Raw genomic sequence first — 18,258 nt, forward strand, 5'->3', positions numbered from 1 at the left:
GGGACAACCGCCAACACCGGCCTCCAAGTACTCTATCTCAACGTTAGGGGTATTCGGAATCCCCAACTCCTCTTTCAGAGGTTCTGGATTCCCATTCCCTGCCCAGAAACCCGACTTCTGCTCTTCTGGGTCCTGAGACCTCAGTACCAACTAAGGCTGCGAACTACCTACTTCCTGGACGACAGTGGCGTTCCCAGAGAAGGGGAGGTTGGGCGATCTAGTGGGAAGACCTTCCAGCCACGCCTCTAACCTGTGCAAGGACCTCCACGCGAGAGGCGGAGAGGCCGGCTTCAGGCCCCGCCTCTGACAACTCCCTCACCCAGCCACGTTCTATTCGCCTTTAGGTCGGCCGTCCTCCCCTGATTATGCCCAATCACCAGACCCCAAATGGAACGGAAGTGTTCTACGAGAGCCACTCCCTGCAGTGCCTGCCACGAGACGCCACGCCTCTGTGCCGTCAGCGAACTCTAATTGGGCGCTGTTGTAGGCTCCGCCCTCTGCCCTGCCCCCATAAGTGTCTCCCGCCTGGCGCTCGTAGCCAACCGCTTGGGAAAGGACGCTAGCCCAAGGCTCCGCCCCCAGAGCCGCCGCGTCCCTGGTCTCCCGGCAACGCTCGCGGCGCTGTCCAGCGTTCTGAAGCCGCACTCCCAGCGCCTCTCGAATAGTGGTGGCCTTCTGGCGCCCCCAGGCCTTCCTGCTGAGCAGCGCTCAAACCCCTAAAGCAGATGTCAGTGAATCTCAGCTGCACCCCGCCTCCACACTCCAATTTACCTCTTGGTGATAGAAAGAGCTTGCTTCACTTCACGCTCTGGTAAGGAACCCCACCCTCCTGTCTGGCTCAGAGGGAAGCCGAAGTCCTCTTTGAGAACCAAAGGCCCTGCAGAGCCTCACGCTCTGACCTTCTCACCCTCATCTTCGCTTCCTTCCCTCCCTCCCTCCAGCTACACCGACCTCCCCGCTGCACTGCAAACAATCCAGACAGATTCCCACCTCAGGACCTTTGCTCCCGCTGTTCCCATTGCCTGAAATGCTCTCTCCGAGAGCTTTTCTTTTCTTTTTATAAGATTTTGTTTTGAAGTAATTATACCGCTTTTCTTTTCTTTTTATAAGATTTTGTTTTGAAGTAATTATACCCAACGTGGGGTTCAAACTCACAATCCAGAGATTAAGAGTCACACGTTCCACCAACTGAGCCAGCCAGGCGCCCCTCTCTCTCTCAGATCTTATTATGGCTCCTCCCAAATCTGCTTCAGGTCTTAACGTTATCTCATGTCACCTTCTTGGTGATTCTGGTCCTGACCAGCCTACATAAAATAGTCACCTCCCAGGGGCACCTGGGTGGTTCAGCTGGTAGAGCATATGACTTTTGATCTTGAGGTCATGAGTTCGAGCCCCACATTGGGTATAGAGACGACTTAATAATAGTCACTTCCCAAATCTTTCTTCCCTTGCCCTCTTTATTCCCCGGCACTCATCACCACCTGAGATGTGGTCTGTTTTGGGCGCCTGAGTGGCTCAGTTGGTTAAGTATCTGCCTACAGCTAGGGTCATGATTCCAGGATCCCAGGATCAAGTCCCACCTTGGGCTCCCTGCTCAGCGGGGAGCCTGCTTCTCCCTCTACCCCTCCTGCTGCTCCTGCTATCTCTCCCTCCCTCTCTTTCTCACATGAATAAATAAAAACTTTTTTAAAAAAGAATGTATCTCATATATATATATATTATATATATACATATATATATAACATATATATATATATATAACATCATATACATTCAAAGCACTAAATTTTAAAAAGGAAATACTCAGCAGCTCACCCATGTTGAATGCTGCTACCAAATTAAGTCATCACTAAATGGTTCCAACATCTGAAGACATGTCCAACCTCAGTAAGAATCACAGAAATGCAAACTAAACCCCCAGTGAGACACTATTTCACTTACACCTGATTGACAGAATTGAAGAATTCTGAAAATGGAAGAGGTGTTTTTTTTTTTAAAGATTTTATTTATTCATGAGAGATGGAGAGAGAGAGAGAGAGGCAGAGGCAGAGGGAGAAGTAGGCTCCTTGCTGAGCAAGGCCCCTGATGGGGGACTTGATACTAGGACCCTGAGATCATGACCTGAGCAGAAGGCAGCGGCTTAACCAACTGAGCCACTCAGCCTCCCCTGATAAATGGAAGAGTTAACAAACATTCCTTATTTGTTTATTTTTTTTTTTTCATTTAAAGTAGTCTCGGGACACCTGGGTGGCTCAGTCATTTAGCCTCTGTATTCTGCTCAGGTCACGATCCCGGGGGGTCCTGGGATCAAGCCCCGCTTCTCCTCTGCTGCTCCCACTGCTTGTGCTCTCTCTCACTCTCTCTGACAAAAAAATAGATGAAATATTAAAAAATAAAAATAATCTCCACACTCAAGTAGGGCTCAAACTCAGGACCCTGAAATCAAGAGCTGCACACTAGAGTTCCTGGGTGGCACAGTTAGTTTAGTGTCTGACACAAGGAAGTTTTCTTACACCGCAATTGTAGGTGTCGTCGATTGCTGTGATCACCTCAATAAAAGTTGGTACTGCTTAGTGAAGTTGAATATCCATTCTGTCTAGGGTCTTGCAAGTCTATTCCTAGGATACTTTCACAGGTGTACAATGAGATGCATACACAGATGTTCACAGCAGAACTATTTATAATAGCTAAAACAAAAAAATAAAAGACACTGAAAAGCTCACAAGTTCATTGACTAGAGAATGAATAAGTACAAGGTGGTATATTTATACTAATACCTGATGGTCTGTTGATTTGCAGAAGAAAAGAATGGACCACAACTAAATAAGACACAAATAAATCTTAGACACGTAATTCTAGGAAACATAAAGTAGATCAAAGGACTATGTGTGGTATAATGATTTTTTAAAAATATTTTACTTATTTATTTGACAGAGACCACAATCGGGGGAGCAACAGGCAGAAAGAGAGGGATAAGCAGGCTTCCTGCTGTTCCTGCTTTGCTATCAAATTATCAAATAACTATTATGAAATTTACATTTCGAGTAAATAATAATGTTGGGAATGTTGTTGAGGTAATTCCAGGAGAGAATGATCTATGAGGTAATTTCAGGAGAGAATGATCTATGACGAGTGGAAAATGGCAGTTCAAAGGCTCCATTTGTAAAAAGTATTGAAGTATTAAAGCTTTGTAGATGATGAAAAAAAACCCCATAGTATATCTAAATGAATCAATCAAAAACAACAGCAGCAACAGGAAGAAAATACATATTTGCTAACATATGCTGATGAGTGTGAGTATAGACAAGAATGAATACTTACCATTATTTAATAGTAAGAGATGAGAACAGTTTTGACAGGGGACATGAGTGGGAAAGATAATCCACAGCATACATTTCATCGCCATTTTTAAAAAAAGACGTGGTTATATATTATCTATTTTATTTTTTTAAGATTCTTATTTATTTATTTGGCAGAGAGAGACAGCGAGAGAGGGAACACAAGCATGGGGAGTGGGAGAAGAAGAAGCAGGTTCCCTGCTGAGCATGGGGCTCGATCTCAGGACCCTTGGATCATGACTTGAGCCAAAGGCAAACGCTTAACTACTGGGCCACCAAGGCACCCCTATTATCTATTTTAGATATTAATTATTTTTAAAGTAATTTGTGCACCCAGTGTGAGGCTCGAACCCATGACCCTGAGACGAAGAGTTGTATGCTCTTGCAACTGAGACAGCCAGGTGCCCCATATGTTATCTATTTTAAAACCTTAAAGCTTATTTAATGAAAATTGAATCCTCAGTAAAGCTTATTACACTCCTCTGTTTTCAAATTTTTCATTGTATTTGTTGTATTTTTGTGTGTATGTATACCTAGTTTCATTTCTTGAAATAAATTTGTACTGTGAAACAAACTTTACTGTGGAAAAATATTTAAAATATAAAATTTATCATTTTAACCTTTTTCATATTTGCTAAGCGATTCCCCCCAGTTTTATTGAGATATAATTGACATATAACATTGTGTTGGTTTTATTTGCTTGGTTATTTGTTTATTTGTTGAAAGTAAAATCTATGTCAATGTGGGGCTCGAATTCATAACCCTGAGATCAAGAGTTGCATGCCGGGGCTCCTGGAGAGCACAGTTGGTTTCACTTCTGGTCCTGATCTCAGGACCATGGAATCCAGGTCCACTTGGGCTCTGCACTCAGCAAAGAATCTGCTTGAGATTCTCATTCCCTCTCCCTCTGCCCCTCCTGCTCAGGCTCTGCACCTCTTTCTCTGAAATAAATTTTAAAATCCTAAAAAAAAAAAAAAAAAAAAAAAAAAAAAGCTTCATGCTCTACCAATGGAGCCAGCCAAGCAGCCCTGTATTAGTTTTAAATATACAACATAATGATTTGATATATGTGTATATTTCAAATGTATTTAAGAATTGTAATCTCTACACCCAACGTGGGACTTGAACTCACAACTCCGAGATCAAGAGTTGCATGCTCTACTGCCTGCACCAGCCAGGCACCCCTCAAATGTATTTGATATTTGAATGGGAAACAGAAACATCAAAAAATATTAAAAGGGAATTTTCCCGCATGCGAGCATGAGGATCTTCGCAGACCCCCTCCCCAGTGAAACTGGTGAAAAGTGTTAAAATTAGAACCACTGAACATTTCTGGAAGTTCCCAAGGGCATACAGTAAATGAGGAAGGAACCATTCAAGAAAATCTATGAGATGGTTCAGTTAGAATAGTGAGTGTTTCTGGTATTTGATATTTTTGCCTCCGTTTCTTCTACCAGTTCAGCGAGATGGAAACTCCGGGTCAGACTGGCGCACCCAGGCGAATAAGGTTGGTTCACCCTTAGCCCCCAGATGGGGGTTATCTTCTCAGGATGGGTAACACCTCAGCATTTCTTGTCCTGCTCTCAGCCCCCTGTGTTGAGGCTCTTTGGGGCAAGGGCAGCCCTTTAAAGAACAACTGAGCATTTCCAAAATTATGGAAAGGCTCTGATCACCAGATCCAATAATTTGAAGGAATCTCAAATAGGATAAATTACAAGAAATCCACCCCGAGACACACTAGATAAAACTGCAAAATGACAAAAAAGAATGACTTTAAAGAAAGAAAGAAACTGGGGTGCCTGGGGGGCTCAGTGGGTTAAAGCCTCTGCCTTCCACTCAGGTCATGATCCCGGGGTCCTAGGATCCAGCCTCGCATGGGGCTCTCTGCTCAGCGGGGATCCTGCTTCCCCCTGTCTCTCTGCCTGCCTCTCTGCCTACTTGTGGTCTCTGTTAAGTAAATAATAAATAAAATCTTTTAAAAAATAAATAATAAATAAAAAAGAAAGAAGGAAACCAGTAAGATCACAAGAAATAGCATTTTGGTTGAGATCCTAGTTCTTTTGTTTCCCCAAGAATTTTATTTTATTTTACTTAAGATTTTATTTATTTATTTGTCAGAGGGAGAGAGAGATTGCACAAGCAGAGGGAACCGCAGGCGGAGGAAGGAAGAGGCTCCCCCCTGAGCAGTGACCTTGATGCGGGGCTCCAGACTCATCCCTGGATTCTGGGATCATGACCCGAGCCCGAGGCATACGCTTAACCCACGGAGTCACCCAGTCGCCCTCTTCCTTAGAATTTTAAACATACCTGTTAATTTGTAACCAGGGCTAAGGGAGAAGAAGGGGCCCTAAAGCACAGTCTGGGATTAGAGAAACAGAAGGAAATGGGGTTAGGTAAAGCGGTTGGGTCAGGGAGGCAGCCAGCCACCTGTTAGGGAGGGTCAACTTCTAAGTAGCCATCCAGTGTGACCTCCACCTGTTCCCCTTCATAGTCCAACACCTGGAACCTCGAGCCGTCTGCCGCTCCCGGGATCATGACCGCGGATGGAAAAGGCACAGGATTCGCTTATTCGCTAACCCGCGCCCAGTTCATACCCTACACCCTGCGATGGCTGGGTCACTTCCGTCACCACCAGGTCTGCCGGGCAGGCGCAGCCAGGCCAGGTCCCGCACGTGGATGAGACTGCGTCACACTCACCCTTGCAACTTCTTCCCGAACTGCGCCCAGCTCGGGGCCGCCACGGGCTCCGCGAGAACCGCCCCGCAGCCCAGCAGCCGCGACAAAATCCGCTGGTTCTGCTCCTGGAGACCCCTCCGCGGACGCTCTCGCAGAAGTGGAGGGCATGCTGGCCAGGCTGGCCCGGCTCCCCACGTTTCCACCGCCACCCAAGACCCTACCTACTTCTAATTCTTTTTCAAAAAGATTTTATTTATTTATTTGGCACAGAGAGAGAGGTCACAAGTGGGCAGAGCAGCAGGCAGAGAGAGAGGGGAAGCAGGCTCCCTGCTGAGCAGAGAGCCCCATGTGGGGCTCCATCCCAGGATCCTGAGATCGTGACCCTAGGCGAAGGCAGACCTTAATTCATTGAATCACCCAGGCGCCCCATGTCATGATGATGATTTTTAAGTAGTCTCAAGGCTGGGCGTGGAGCCCAACACGGGGCTGGCACTCAGCACCCTGAGATCAAGACCTGAACTGAGATCAAGAGGCTGCCTCTTACCGGAATGGGCCACCCAGGTGCCCTGAGACTGTCTTTCAAGAACCAAGGTGGGTCGCCAGGCTGGCTCAGTCGGTAGAACAGGTGACTCTTGATCACTCTTGGGGTCCCGAATTGGAGCTCCATGTTGGCCATAGAGTGTATCTTAAAAATTAAACAACAAAACAAAACAATCCCTTAAATCAGTAGCTACAGATATTTCTTCTGTGAAAACAACATAACTAGATGGATATACAAGCAAGGCCAATAAAATATTCCAGAAAGAGGTAATTCCAATCTCGCAGAATTTCTTCCAGCAAATAGGCATTTGAACACCAAACTCAGGCAAAGACAGTACAAGACAGGAAGAGTAGGGACCAATGTAATTTAAAAGAGATGGGATGCAAAAGTTTTACTAAGATATTAATTAAAATTAATGTCAAATGCCATAGTATATAAAAAGATACCATGACCAAGGTGGGCTTATACAGGAATGGAAATAAATGTGTTAGTAAATAAAATAAATTTATGTCATTGGACATTTTAGATTAAATGAGCCAAATAATATGGCTATCTCAGATACTGAAAAAGCATACAATATTTATTTACAACAAAAATCTGTTAATGAACTAGTAAAAAATTTATTTGAGAGCAGGGGAGAGAGGGAGAGGGAAGGGGCAGGCAGAGGGAGAGGGAGAAGCAGGCTTCCTGCTCAGCAGAGAGCCCTGGAATCAGGGCCCGAGCCAAAAGCAGATGCTTAACCGTCTGAGCCACCCAGGCACCCCCATCCAGTGTCCTTTCTTTACTTGATATGGTGCATCTTCCAAAAACTTACAGTAGATATCATACATAATGGTGAAATGCTCAAAGCATGTCCTTTAAAATATCTTCAGGTGTATTGTTTAGGGAGTAAAGAACAGAAGCCACAAGACCAGTGAGCCATTTACTGTAAGAATCCAGGTAAGAGATGCTGGTGGCTGGGTCAGAATGAGAGCTCAAGGACTACCCACCCATTTCTGGTCTGAGTTCCTGGAAGGATTGAGCTGCCATTACTGAGAAGAGGAAGATGGAAGGACATAGGCCAGCTTGGGGGGACAATCAGGAGCTTTGTTTCAGACATCTGGAGTTTGAGTATAGACACACACCCCGTGGAGATGTCAAGGAGGCATCTGTAAAGAGGAGATGGGAGTTCAATGAGAGAGGACTACACTGAAAATACAAATTTGAGCACTATCGATGTATAGAGGTTTTACAAGCACAATAGGAGTTACAAGCAACATGATACAGAGTGATACAGAGTTACAAGCAACATGATACAGGTGGAGCGTTGGTTACTAAAATTGGGGAAGCCAGGAGCAACTGATAAAATACGAGCCAGCCATGGGAAAATCAGAAAGGAAGAGTATTGCAGGTAAAGGCAATAGCTAGTGCAAAGGCCCTGGGGTGGGCCTCATGGTTGGGCGTTTTCAGGCCTTGGCCTCAGCGAAGACTGTCCACCGCTCAGAAAAGTCGGCATCATTAGCCCAAGGCTCTTTGAAGGTCAGAGCTTGCTCAGATCCGCGCAGTTTAGGCCAGTGAGCCACTGAGCAGAAGGATTCTGGGGGCAATGCTGCCCTCTGCTGGCTGGGACAGATATCAGCTCCATTTTCAACAACAATAATATAACACATAATATTTTGTTAGTATTAGTAGGACACAGTACTCAATAAATCCATGACCCAGCCTTTCTCATCTTTGTGCGGTGTGAAGGCTGGCACTAGTAGGTATAATGAACATATAAATAAATGAACGTATAAATGTGGCTAGGTTCTGAGTCTCGAGTCTGTTCTATAAATCTGGGATTCTTGTTTTCATCGTATAAACCAATGTATATGGAGCACGTCCTGTGTGCTAGGAGCTGTTCTAAGTTCTTGGAACAAATCAATGGGCAAGATAGACAAAAGCTTGTGCAAGGCAGCTTATTAAGATCTCTATACATCCATGCTTCTCAATCTTTACAAAGTTTATTTCTATTGATTTGTTAAAGGATTTTAAGTAATCTCTACACCCAGTGTGGGACTTGAACCTAAATCCCCCAGGTCAAGAGTGGTATGCTCTACCGACCGATCCAGCCAGGCACCCCTTTCACAACGTTTTTAATACAAAAACACTATTACTCGCCCCGTTTTATAGAGGAGAAAATTAACGCGTGGAGAGAGGCTTTGATTGTAGAGCAGAGAAGTGACCGGGGTAGGATTCGAATCCATAACAATATTTATGTGTCGGTGGGACAAACCAGACATAGCCGGTGGGAACTAATTAGCCGCTCCGCGGGGACAAGCGTACTGGCGTCCGTTGCCATGGTTCCCGCACCCGCTTCCGAAGAGACCGCCCGCGGCTTTCCTCACGTGACTTTAATCAACATGGCGCCGCCCAGAGTGATGCAGTGACCACGTGGTTCCCTTAGCTAAAATGGCGGCAGCAGTCAGCCCGACGTCTCTGGAGTCGGCCCCACGGATCATGCGGCTGGTGGCGGAGTGCAGCCGATCCAGGGCCCGGGCAGGGGAGCTACGGCTGCCGCACGGGCCGGTAGCCACTCCGGTGTTCATGCCAGTGGGCACGCAGGCCACTATGAAGGGCATCACGGCCGAGCAGCTGGACGCTCTGGGCTGCCGCATCTGCCTGGGCAACACCTATCATCTGGGTCTGAGGCCGGTGGGTCGGTTCTACCTTGATGGGGAGATGGCAGGTAGTGGGGAGTACGGGCACCTCCGAGGCATGGGCAGGAGGGAGCGGCAGGCACCGTAGGTGGCCAGGCCTGTCCTCCAACATGAGCCCTCGGGGTAATGCTCCCCACTAACCTGTTCCTTTCTTCTGACCCAGGGCCCCGAGCTGATCCAGAAAGCCCACGGTCTCCACGGCTTCATGAACTGGCCCCACAATCTACTGACGGTGAGGTGGAGTCGGGGCCGGGATCCCAGGGCGCCTGGGCTCCCAGGGCGCCACCCCCCTGACAGCCCTGCGGTGGGATTTCCCTCAGGACAGCGGCGGCTTCCAGATGGTGTCTCTGGTGTCCCTTTCCGAGGTGACGGAGGAGGGCGTCCGCTTCCGTTCCCCTTACGATGGCGACGAGACCCTTCTGAGCCCGGAGAAGTCCGTGGAGATCCAGAACGCTTTAGGTGAGCGAATCCTGGGCCATCTGCTCTTGCCTTGCCTCTAGAGTGGGGAGGTGAGGCGGGCCGGGTCCTTAGGGGATGCTCGGTTTTGGGTAAGTCACTCCCTCTGCCTGAGCTTCAGAGGAGCCAACTCAAGTGAGGATAGTTCACAGAAGTAATGACCTAATGTTTGTTCATCACTTAACACAGTGCCTGGCATGTAGGAGCTTTTATCATATCTCTAAAGCTGTTCTTTCTCTTAAATGGCAAATTAGTGGGGCAACGATTAATAATGAGAAATAATGAGAGCAACAAAGGGCGAAGGGGGAAGCCTTCTGTCCTTTCTGTTTATATCAGTATCCTTCATCCCTTGATAAACACAATGACCATTTCTCTGTGGTATATATTGTATATAGTGCACATTATGTAGTTTCTAGCTGTACCTCCTTCCTGTCGTCTTTCTTTTTGAAAAGACTTTATTTATTTATTTATTTGGGACAGAGGAGGGGAGGACCAGGAGGAGAGGCAGAGCATCCCAAGCGGAGCCCTGCTGAGGGAGGAGGCAGAGTGGGGTTGGAGGTGGGGCTCCGTCTCCCTATTGGATGCCAATTCATTCATTCATTCATTCATCATTCATTCATTTGTTCGTTCATTTTTTTCATAAATTTGCTCCTTCAAGAGAGGAGTTCCTTTCCCCCGTAGGGTGTCCCAGGGTCTGAATTTTGCTGATCGCATCCCCACCATGCATGTAACAGTCTTCTTCTGCCTTCTGGATTTACTGTAGTTGGTAGTCAGATCTTGAGGTTTGTGCAAATTAGGTTCTGGTTTCCTGTAGCCAGAGGGCTTTGCAGTGTGTGTATTTCCATCAGGGAGCGCCTCACCTCTGCTGGGATCTCCCTGGGAGCCATTGTGCTCTTTGCCTGGGACTCTCATGCCATGAGGAGTTCCAAAGTGGCCTTCATCTATCACCCAGGTTATTTCTTTTTTTTCTTTTTAAAAAATTTATTTATTTGACAGACAGAGAGATCACAAGTAGTCTGAGAGGCAGGCAGAGGGGGAGGAGGAAGCAGGCCCCCTGCTGAGCAGAGAGCCCACCCAGGACCCTGGGATCATGACCTGAGCCTAAGGCAGAGGCTTAACCCACTGAGCCACCCAGGCGCCCCAACCGGGTTATTTCTGTAAAGAAAAACGTCCCTCACCTGCTCCTGGGAGAAGAAGTAGTTCAATTTATATAGGAAGAGTGGGATTCATTCTTTTCCTTATTTACTAGTTCTCATGGATTGATTACTTAGCATCTTCTAGCAGGGATGAATGAATCTTTAGTGTTTTTAGGATGACCATGTAATTGTGAGTTGGTTGTTTTTTTACTCATTTGTTTATTTAACCATGGGTTTAGATGTATTTGATGTGTCTCAATTTCTTCAGTTGAATCGATCCATATTTATTCTCAAATTGGCCCATCTTTGGTTTGTGTGGTGCACTGTGCTTTTTTCCTGGAATGATGCGTCTTGGCAATGTTCCCCTGAGCTTTTCTAACACATATAAATCCACAGCCCCTCATTTGAAATTCTTCAGGCTAATTCAGAATTGTAGTATTTTAGAAGGATAATGCAACATACATAGTGTCCTGGTAGGTCTGGGCAGCACCCTGTTAAACTTCCCTCTTTCCATTAAAAAAAGATGGTGGGTGGCGCCTGGGTGGCTCAGTGGGTTAAAACCTCTGCCTTAGGCTCAGGTTGTGATTTCAGGGTCCTGGGATGGGGCCCTGCATGGGGCTCTCTGCTCAGCAGGGAACCTGCTTCCTCCTCTCTCTCTGTCTGCCTCTCTGCCTACTTGGGGTCTCTGTCTGTCAAATACATAAATAAAATCTTAAAAAAAAAATTATTTCTAAAATTTACTTAAGTAGGCCAGGTGCCCCATGTGGGGTTTGAACTCATGACCGTGAGACCAAGAGCAGTGAGCTCTGCTGACTGAGCCAGCTAGCTGCCCTGACTCTAACCGTGTTTAAATGTCTGATTTAGTGGCACTAAGCACATTTACACTGTTGTGCAACTGTTCACTACCATCCTTCTCCAGAACTCTTCATGCTGCGAAGCTGAAACCCCGTTCCTATTAAACACTGACTCTCCATCCCTCTCCTTTAGCCTCTGGCTGCCGCCATCTACTTCCTGTCCCTAGACTTCTCTAGGGACCTCATACAAATGGAATCATACAGTATTTGTCATTATTTTGTGTCTGGCTTAGTTCACTGAGCCTAATGGCCATGACGTTGTAGTATATGTCAGATTTTTTTTTTCCTTTTTGAGACTGAATAAGTCACCTGCTAAATCGGATTTTATTAAAGATAATGACTGTCTTGGGTTTTGCTGCCAAATTAGATATGCTGTAGGCATGAGATAAAGTCTTTGGTTTTGAGAAGTTTCTAGATTTTGGAATTGTGGGAAAGGAACATTGTTAAGGGCTGGACCCTGACTTACTGAGCCAGACACCTGTTGATGGGCACCTGGGCTCCCGGGGTCCCATTGCCTGCCACACCAGGGCAGTTTGCTTTGTATACACAACATTTTGCTCTCGAAGGTTAATTCTGCCGGAGTGGGATTTCATTCCCCGTGCTCCGGCAGGGTTTCAGCTGGGGTGAGGCGAGATCCGATGGGTATTTTCAGAACCTCCCTCTGGTTGTTGTATGAACAGACTAGGGGGCTGTGTGGAAGCCAGCAAGACCCAGGGCGGCACTTCGAAGGTCCAGCTTATCCCCAGCAGGACGTGAAGGCTTCCCCAGTGATGGTGCTTCTGTCTCACCCCCCCAGGCTCGGACATCATCATGCAACTAGATGATGTGGTCAGCAGTACTGTGACAGGGCCACGCGTGGAGGAGGCTATGTACAGGTATGTGTGTGTCAGGGAACAGATCCTAGTCCTGTAGCCTTGTCTGCTTCCCCTACGGCTCATGATTTGGGCCCTCTCACAGGTCCATCCGCTGGCTGGACCGGTGCATCGCAGCCCATCAGCGACCAGACAAGCAAAACCTCTTTGCCATCATCCAGGGTGGTCTAGACGCGGATCTCCGGACCACCTGCCTCGAAGGTAGACCCATAAGCTGTTCCATCCAGGGCTTGTCCATCACTGAGGGCCCCCCATGGGCCTGGCATGTGATGGTGTGCATGGTGGTTATTGAGGGGTGGAAGGAATAGCTGAAACAAAGGCCCGGGGGCAGAACAGACTAGAATGTTTGCCGAATGATAGTCATTCCAACAGCTGGCGGTTGGGGGGTGTTCGCTGGATGCTATGCCGTGGGCCGGTCACAGATTGATCCAGAGTTTTCATAACCATCCTATAAGGTGGGAACTCCCAGGTTCCCAAGGTTACAGCAGAGGAACCTGAAGCACAGGGCTGTACAGTCACTTACCCCAAAGCCACGCAGCTTGGATGTTGCAGAGCTGGGGTTTAGACCTAGTTCTTGGGCTGTAGAACCCACAGCATTAACCGGTGCAGGTGCTGGTTCCTCCCCAGGGTCCAGAGTGAGGGGTGGGGCCCAGGGCATTGTGCTGACATGGGAGGCCCTGGGATACCTCACTGAGGTACTGGGGAGCCATGGAGGGCTATTGAGTGGGAGAGTGACAGCGACCAAGAGGCATCATGGAACATATCCCTGTAGGATAGGAAGCAGAAAGCCCATAAGGAGGCCGGAGTATTTGCCCAGGGGAAGAGAGACAGGCCTACACGAAGGCCGTGGCCATGGAGACAAAAGGGAGATAGAAATGAGGACTCAAAGGCAATGAAGCGTCACAGGCAAGACTCTGAGTCCTAGAGTTTGGCTGGCCAGATCCAGACCTCTGATCTCTTGCTTCATAGCTGTGCACCCTTGGGTTAGTGGCTTGGCCTCTCTGAGGTTCCCTTTTTGCCTCTGTAAAATGGGCACATGTTCCCAGTGTCATGGGTCGAAGTGAGAGGATAAACAGGAAAGTCTGTCCAAAGTCTTGGGCCTCCGCCTGGCATCCGTGTATACCGTTATGCAGGACATCCTTGCTGTAGTTCCTTTTCTTCTCAAGCTGTGCCCAGCTCCCAGTCCAGTAAGTCTTTTTAACAGAGACCCCCCCGCCCCAGGCAGAGACACATTTCCTGTCACAGCTCAGTATGTGTGGACATAGATGAAAGCAGAAACCAAGACTTCAGGAAACATTAGCCTTAACGTGTGGAACATTTCCTGGCATTCTCTGTTCGCTCATTTAAAAAAAAAACAACAACAAACCACGCTGGTCTTGCCCTAGCAGATTCGGTTTGCCGCCACGCTGATGCTGCTTCTAAAATGCTCCAAGCTCACCTGTACCAGTGCTGTCTGGCTTCTCCCCACGACTGGATCAGGGTCCGCAGGGAGGGGCTGGGAGGCCACATTTGAACAACTGGTCCCCCTACCCCATGGATTCGGCTGCTTGTTCCAGCTTTGAAAACTGCCCCTTGGACTGGGTCTATTTTGTCAATGCCGTGCCTAGGTGGAACTAGGCAACTGGGGCCCCAGACACAACTGGGCTCGGAGGCTGGACCTGGGTTCAAATACAGCCTCTGGCATATGCAGCCTCGGGCCAGCGTCGAGACCCTGAACACCCCAACAATGGCGCAGAGCTGCCTTTCTGGGGCCTAGTGGCTCACTTTTAAAATGTAGAACGCTTGGAAATTTGCACCTAACTCCTTTGGTGGCCAGCCCAGACCTGTGGGGTTATTTACCCCAGTTGGTGGGAGTCTCTACATGTTCGGCCGCTGAAACGTTACAGAGTTTGAGGACAGACTATTACCCAGCCCATGGGATGTTCTAGATTCTAGAATCTTGGAAATGCTCAGTTTCAAAACATACCTGGTGCCGTCTTCGGTGTCGGTGAAGGGAGCAGAGGCCGTGGGCCTGTCCTGAGGATTGCAGGAGGGGAGGGGGCGTCACACGCGGCAGGCGCCCAACAAATGAGAGCTGAGACCACCAGCAACCTTTAGACAGACAGACAGACAGACACTCCCCCCCCCTTCTTCCCGAGGGACTGTGGATGTCTGGGCAGGGTCTGCCCCGGGGCTGCTGAGGAGGAGGCGTATTTTCTTTTGCCTGGTGGCCGCTCACCTTGCCCTGTACCCCCAGAGATGACCAAGAGGGACGTGCCGGGCTTCGCCATCGGGGGCCTGAGCGGGGGCGAAAGCAAGGGCCAGTTCTGGAGGATGGTGGCGCTGAGCACCTCAAGGCTGCCTAAGGACAAGCCTCGCTACCTGATGGGGGTCGGGTATGTGGAGGGAGGGAACCCGGCCCTACCTGTGGGGAGCAAGCAGGTTCCTGGGCACTCCTGCCGGGGCTCGTGTTGGTAGAAGGACACAGCGCTGCCTGGGGGGTGGGGACTGGAGGAGGACACAGCCTTCCTCTAGGGGCGGGGCGGTTGTGGGGGGGGGGAAGGTGGCCCCGTGTCCGGGGAGTCGGGGTGTCTGCAGGGCGGGGGGAGACCTGAGTGTGTGAGCAGGGCGCAAGGTTCTCTGCTCCCTCCTGCCACGGCCGTCCCCTCAGCTATGCCACCGATCTGGTGGTCTGCGTGGCTCTCGGATGTGACATGTTCGACTGCGTCTTCCCCACGCGGACGGCGGTGAGGCCCTGGGCAGGGGGCAGACGGGGTGGGGGCAGGGTGGGGGGGACGGTGCGGATGAAGACCTGGTTGACACCCCCCCCTTTGCCCTCGTCCACCCCTCCCCCAGCGCTTTGGCTCAGCTTTGGTGCCCACCGGGAACCTGCAGCTGAAGAAGAAGCAGTATGAGAAGGACTTCCGGCCCATAGACAACGACTGTGCCTGTCCCACCTGCCAGAAGTAGGGGAAGCTGGGCCCGGGGGTGCTGGGGAAGGGTGTGGACGGCAGCAGGACGCCGTGGGGCTGAGCCCCAGCCTCCTGTCCACAGGCACAGCCGGGCCTTCCTGCACGCTCTGCTGCACAGTGACAACACGGCCGCCCTGCATCACCTCACCGTCCACAATATTGCCTACCAGGTGCCCGGGTGGGCCAGGCCCTGGGGGCGGGACTGGGGAGGGTCCTGGGGCCCCCCTGGCTGATACCTTGGCTGACATTCTCCCCCACCCCCCGCAGCTGCAGCTGATGAGCGCCGTGAGGGCCAGCATCGTGGAGAAGCGCTTCCCTGACTTTGTCCGGGACTTCATGGGCACCATGTACGGGGACCCCACCCTCTGTCCCACCTGGGCCACTGAAGCCCTGGCCTCGGTGGGGATCACTCTGAGTTGATCTGGTTTGGGGGGGCAGGAGGAGAGGGACTGGGAGGTACCGAAGGATTTTTTTTATTATTATTATTATTCTAATTTAGAGTGTTATCTGTGCCTTCTTGGGAAGGTGGCCTGTCTTGGTCCTCTTCTTCTGAGTGTCCCTGTAGCCAATGTGTCATTGCCATGTTGTGTCCAGTTCCATGCCCCCCCCCCGCTCCCCCCATTGATAATAATAATAAGTGACCTTGGCAATAGCTGTTCTCTGGAAACCATCTGGCGCAGCCTGGCATGTAGGACGTACCCCAGCACAGGAGATGCGTCCTTTTTCCCGTGGCTCAGGCCCCCCAGCCAGCCTGAGGGTGGGTACTTGTTCCCCAACTTTCCACAGGTGAGGAAATAGGCAGAGAGGGAAAGTAGCTTGTCCAAGGTCACCACTGAGAGGAAGCCCCTGGCTCCGGAGCTCCTGCTCTGAGCCTTGACTCTTGACGCATGGCTTAATTTTGCTGTCAGTAAACACAGTGATGGTGACAGTAGGTGTGATCTAGCAGATGCTTACGCTGTTGTTGTTGTTGTTGTTGTTTTAAGATTTTATTTATTTATTTGACAGAGAGAGATCACAAGTAGGCAGAGAGGCACACAGAGAGGGGGAAGCAGGCTCCCCGCTGAACAGAGAGCCCAATGTGGGGCTTGATCCTAGGACTCTGAGACCATGACCTGAGTAGAAGGGAGAGGCTTAACCCACTGAGCCACCCAGGCACTCCCCTAGTACTGTTCTAAGTAGTGCTTTGTGTGTTTAATTCTTGCAACTTTGTAAAGCATTTGTAGCTGCAGTCCCATGTTACTGATGAGACAGGTTCAGAGGAATGAAGTGAGCAAAAAAATAGGCACATGATCTAACCTAGATGGGGCCAATTATAGAGCTGGTGCTCTTAGAAGAGAAGATAATGGGTTTTTATATTGAAAAGGTAATCCTGTGTACAATGTGTAGGATCCAGTATTCTAATAGCATAAAAATGAAACTATTTGATCGGTTTGTGTATTCTCCCAGAGATTTTCCATGTATATATATTTTTCAAGAATGCGGGCGCCCTTTGTGTGCAATTCTGTACCTTTTTTTTTCCCCTCTGAGTATATTTCAAATTGTTTACACGTCAGAACATGAAGACTTCCTGTCTTACAGCTGTTGCACAGTATTTATTTAACGAGCTCAGCGAAGGGGATGTAGGGTGTTTCCAGGCTTCCGTCACTGCGGTCAAGGCTGCAATGCGAAACCTTGTCGGTTGACTTTTTGCCCACCTCTCTGGGACCCGGGTTTTAGGTCTTGGAGCAGGCATCTACCATTGGCTACTGCCATTCCCTGTTACTGCCTCATCAGTCCCTTTCCCTACCTCCGTTTCATCTGACTCCTTATTGGGCTTCTCTCTGGCCAATCTATGCCCAGGGGAATCAGATCACTATATAAAATACTTCCACCTATCCCTGGCTTTTTTCCCCATGAGGTCAAGATTCCTAGTTCCCAGAACCCCCAACACCGACTGCAAAATAATATCTTTACTTGGGGGAGAGGATCCGTTGAGTTTCATTGGGTACTCGAAAAGGTCACGAAACGCTCAAGTTGAAGAGGCAGGGGAACAACGTTACAGGCGGTAGCGGAATCAAGTCGGGGCGTGAGCGGAAGGTAATCCTAGGAAAGGGCATAGCATTTGCAAAAACGTGGAGGTGGGACTTTACAGGAATGAAAATGAGAGCCAACGCAGTGCTAAACCGCTTCTCCCCAGGAACTACTAACGCAGCACTGCCCTTCAAAGCGCTTTGAAACCCGGCGCGAAATGCAGGTTTGCAACCTCGGGCCGAGATGCATTCTAGGACTTGTAGTTTTCTCCAGAGGCCGGAAACTCAGAAGCGACTATCACTACCGGGTCCGACCACAAGGTGTCGCCGTTCGGCGAGTATGGTGCGCCTTAGTCTTTACTCCAGAAGACTCTCTAACAGACTTAAAACAGTCACAAGAACGGGAGATTCTTTGATTGACAGAGAAGTTCTCGATCAAAGTCAGGATTCGGAGGTCAAAGCCCGTCCTCTTTGGCTTTGTTGGCTGGAGGAATGGAGTGATATTTATATAAACCAATGGGGAATTCTTAGGGAACTAGGTAGTGTCAAGTGACAAACCAGAGTCGATGAATTGATCCCTAACGTCATTGGCTGGCACTGTTGACTGGCGGGTCTTCCTGCCAATAAGACTTGGGTGTTCTTGCCCATAGGGTGCCTCCCACAATAGGCGGAGCTTATTCTTCCTACATTTTCCGAAACACCGCCTCCTGGCCTTGACAACTCGCTGCCCCCACGCTATTGGCTCTT

At 49.1% G+C, this 18,258-nt stretch overlaps 1 protein-coding gene across 1 annotated transcript; it reads left to right on the forward strand.

The window, feature by feature from the left end:
* Positions 1 to 8,948: 8,948 nt before the first annotated feature.
* On the forward strand, positions 8,949 to 17,077 carry QTRT1 (queuine tRNA-ribosyltransferase catalytic subunit 1). Its single transcript, XM_059159985.1, has 10 exons — positions 8,949 to 9,228; positions 9,397 to 9,465; positions 9,554 to 9,692; positions 12,476 to 12,554; positions 12,637 to 12,752; positions 14,788 to 14,926; positions 15,202 to 15,277; positions 15,387 to 15,496; positions 15,585 to 15,672; positions 15,770 to 17,077. Exons 1-10 carry the CDS (start codon positions 8,986 to 8,988, stop codon positions 15,920 to 15,922), a joined length of 1,212 nt encoding a protein of 403 aa, XP_059015968.1. The 5' UTR covers positions 8,949 to 8,985; the 3' UTR covers positions 15,923 to 17,077.
* Positions 17,078 to 18,258: the final 1,181 nt, after the last annotated feature.

Source organism: Mustela lutreola, chromosome 2 (assembly GCF_030435805.1).
Source record: "Mustela lutreola isolate mMusLut2 chromosome 2, mMusLut2.pri, whole genome shotgun sequence".
Lineage (NCBI taxonomy): Eukaryota > Metazoa > Chordata > Mammalia > Carnivora > Mustelidae > Mustela > Mustela lutreola.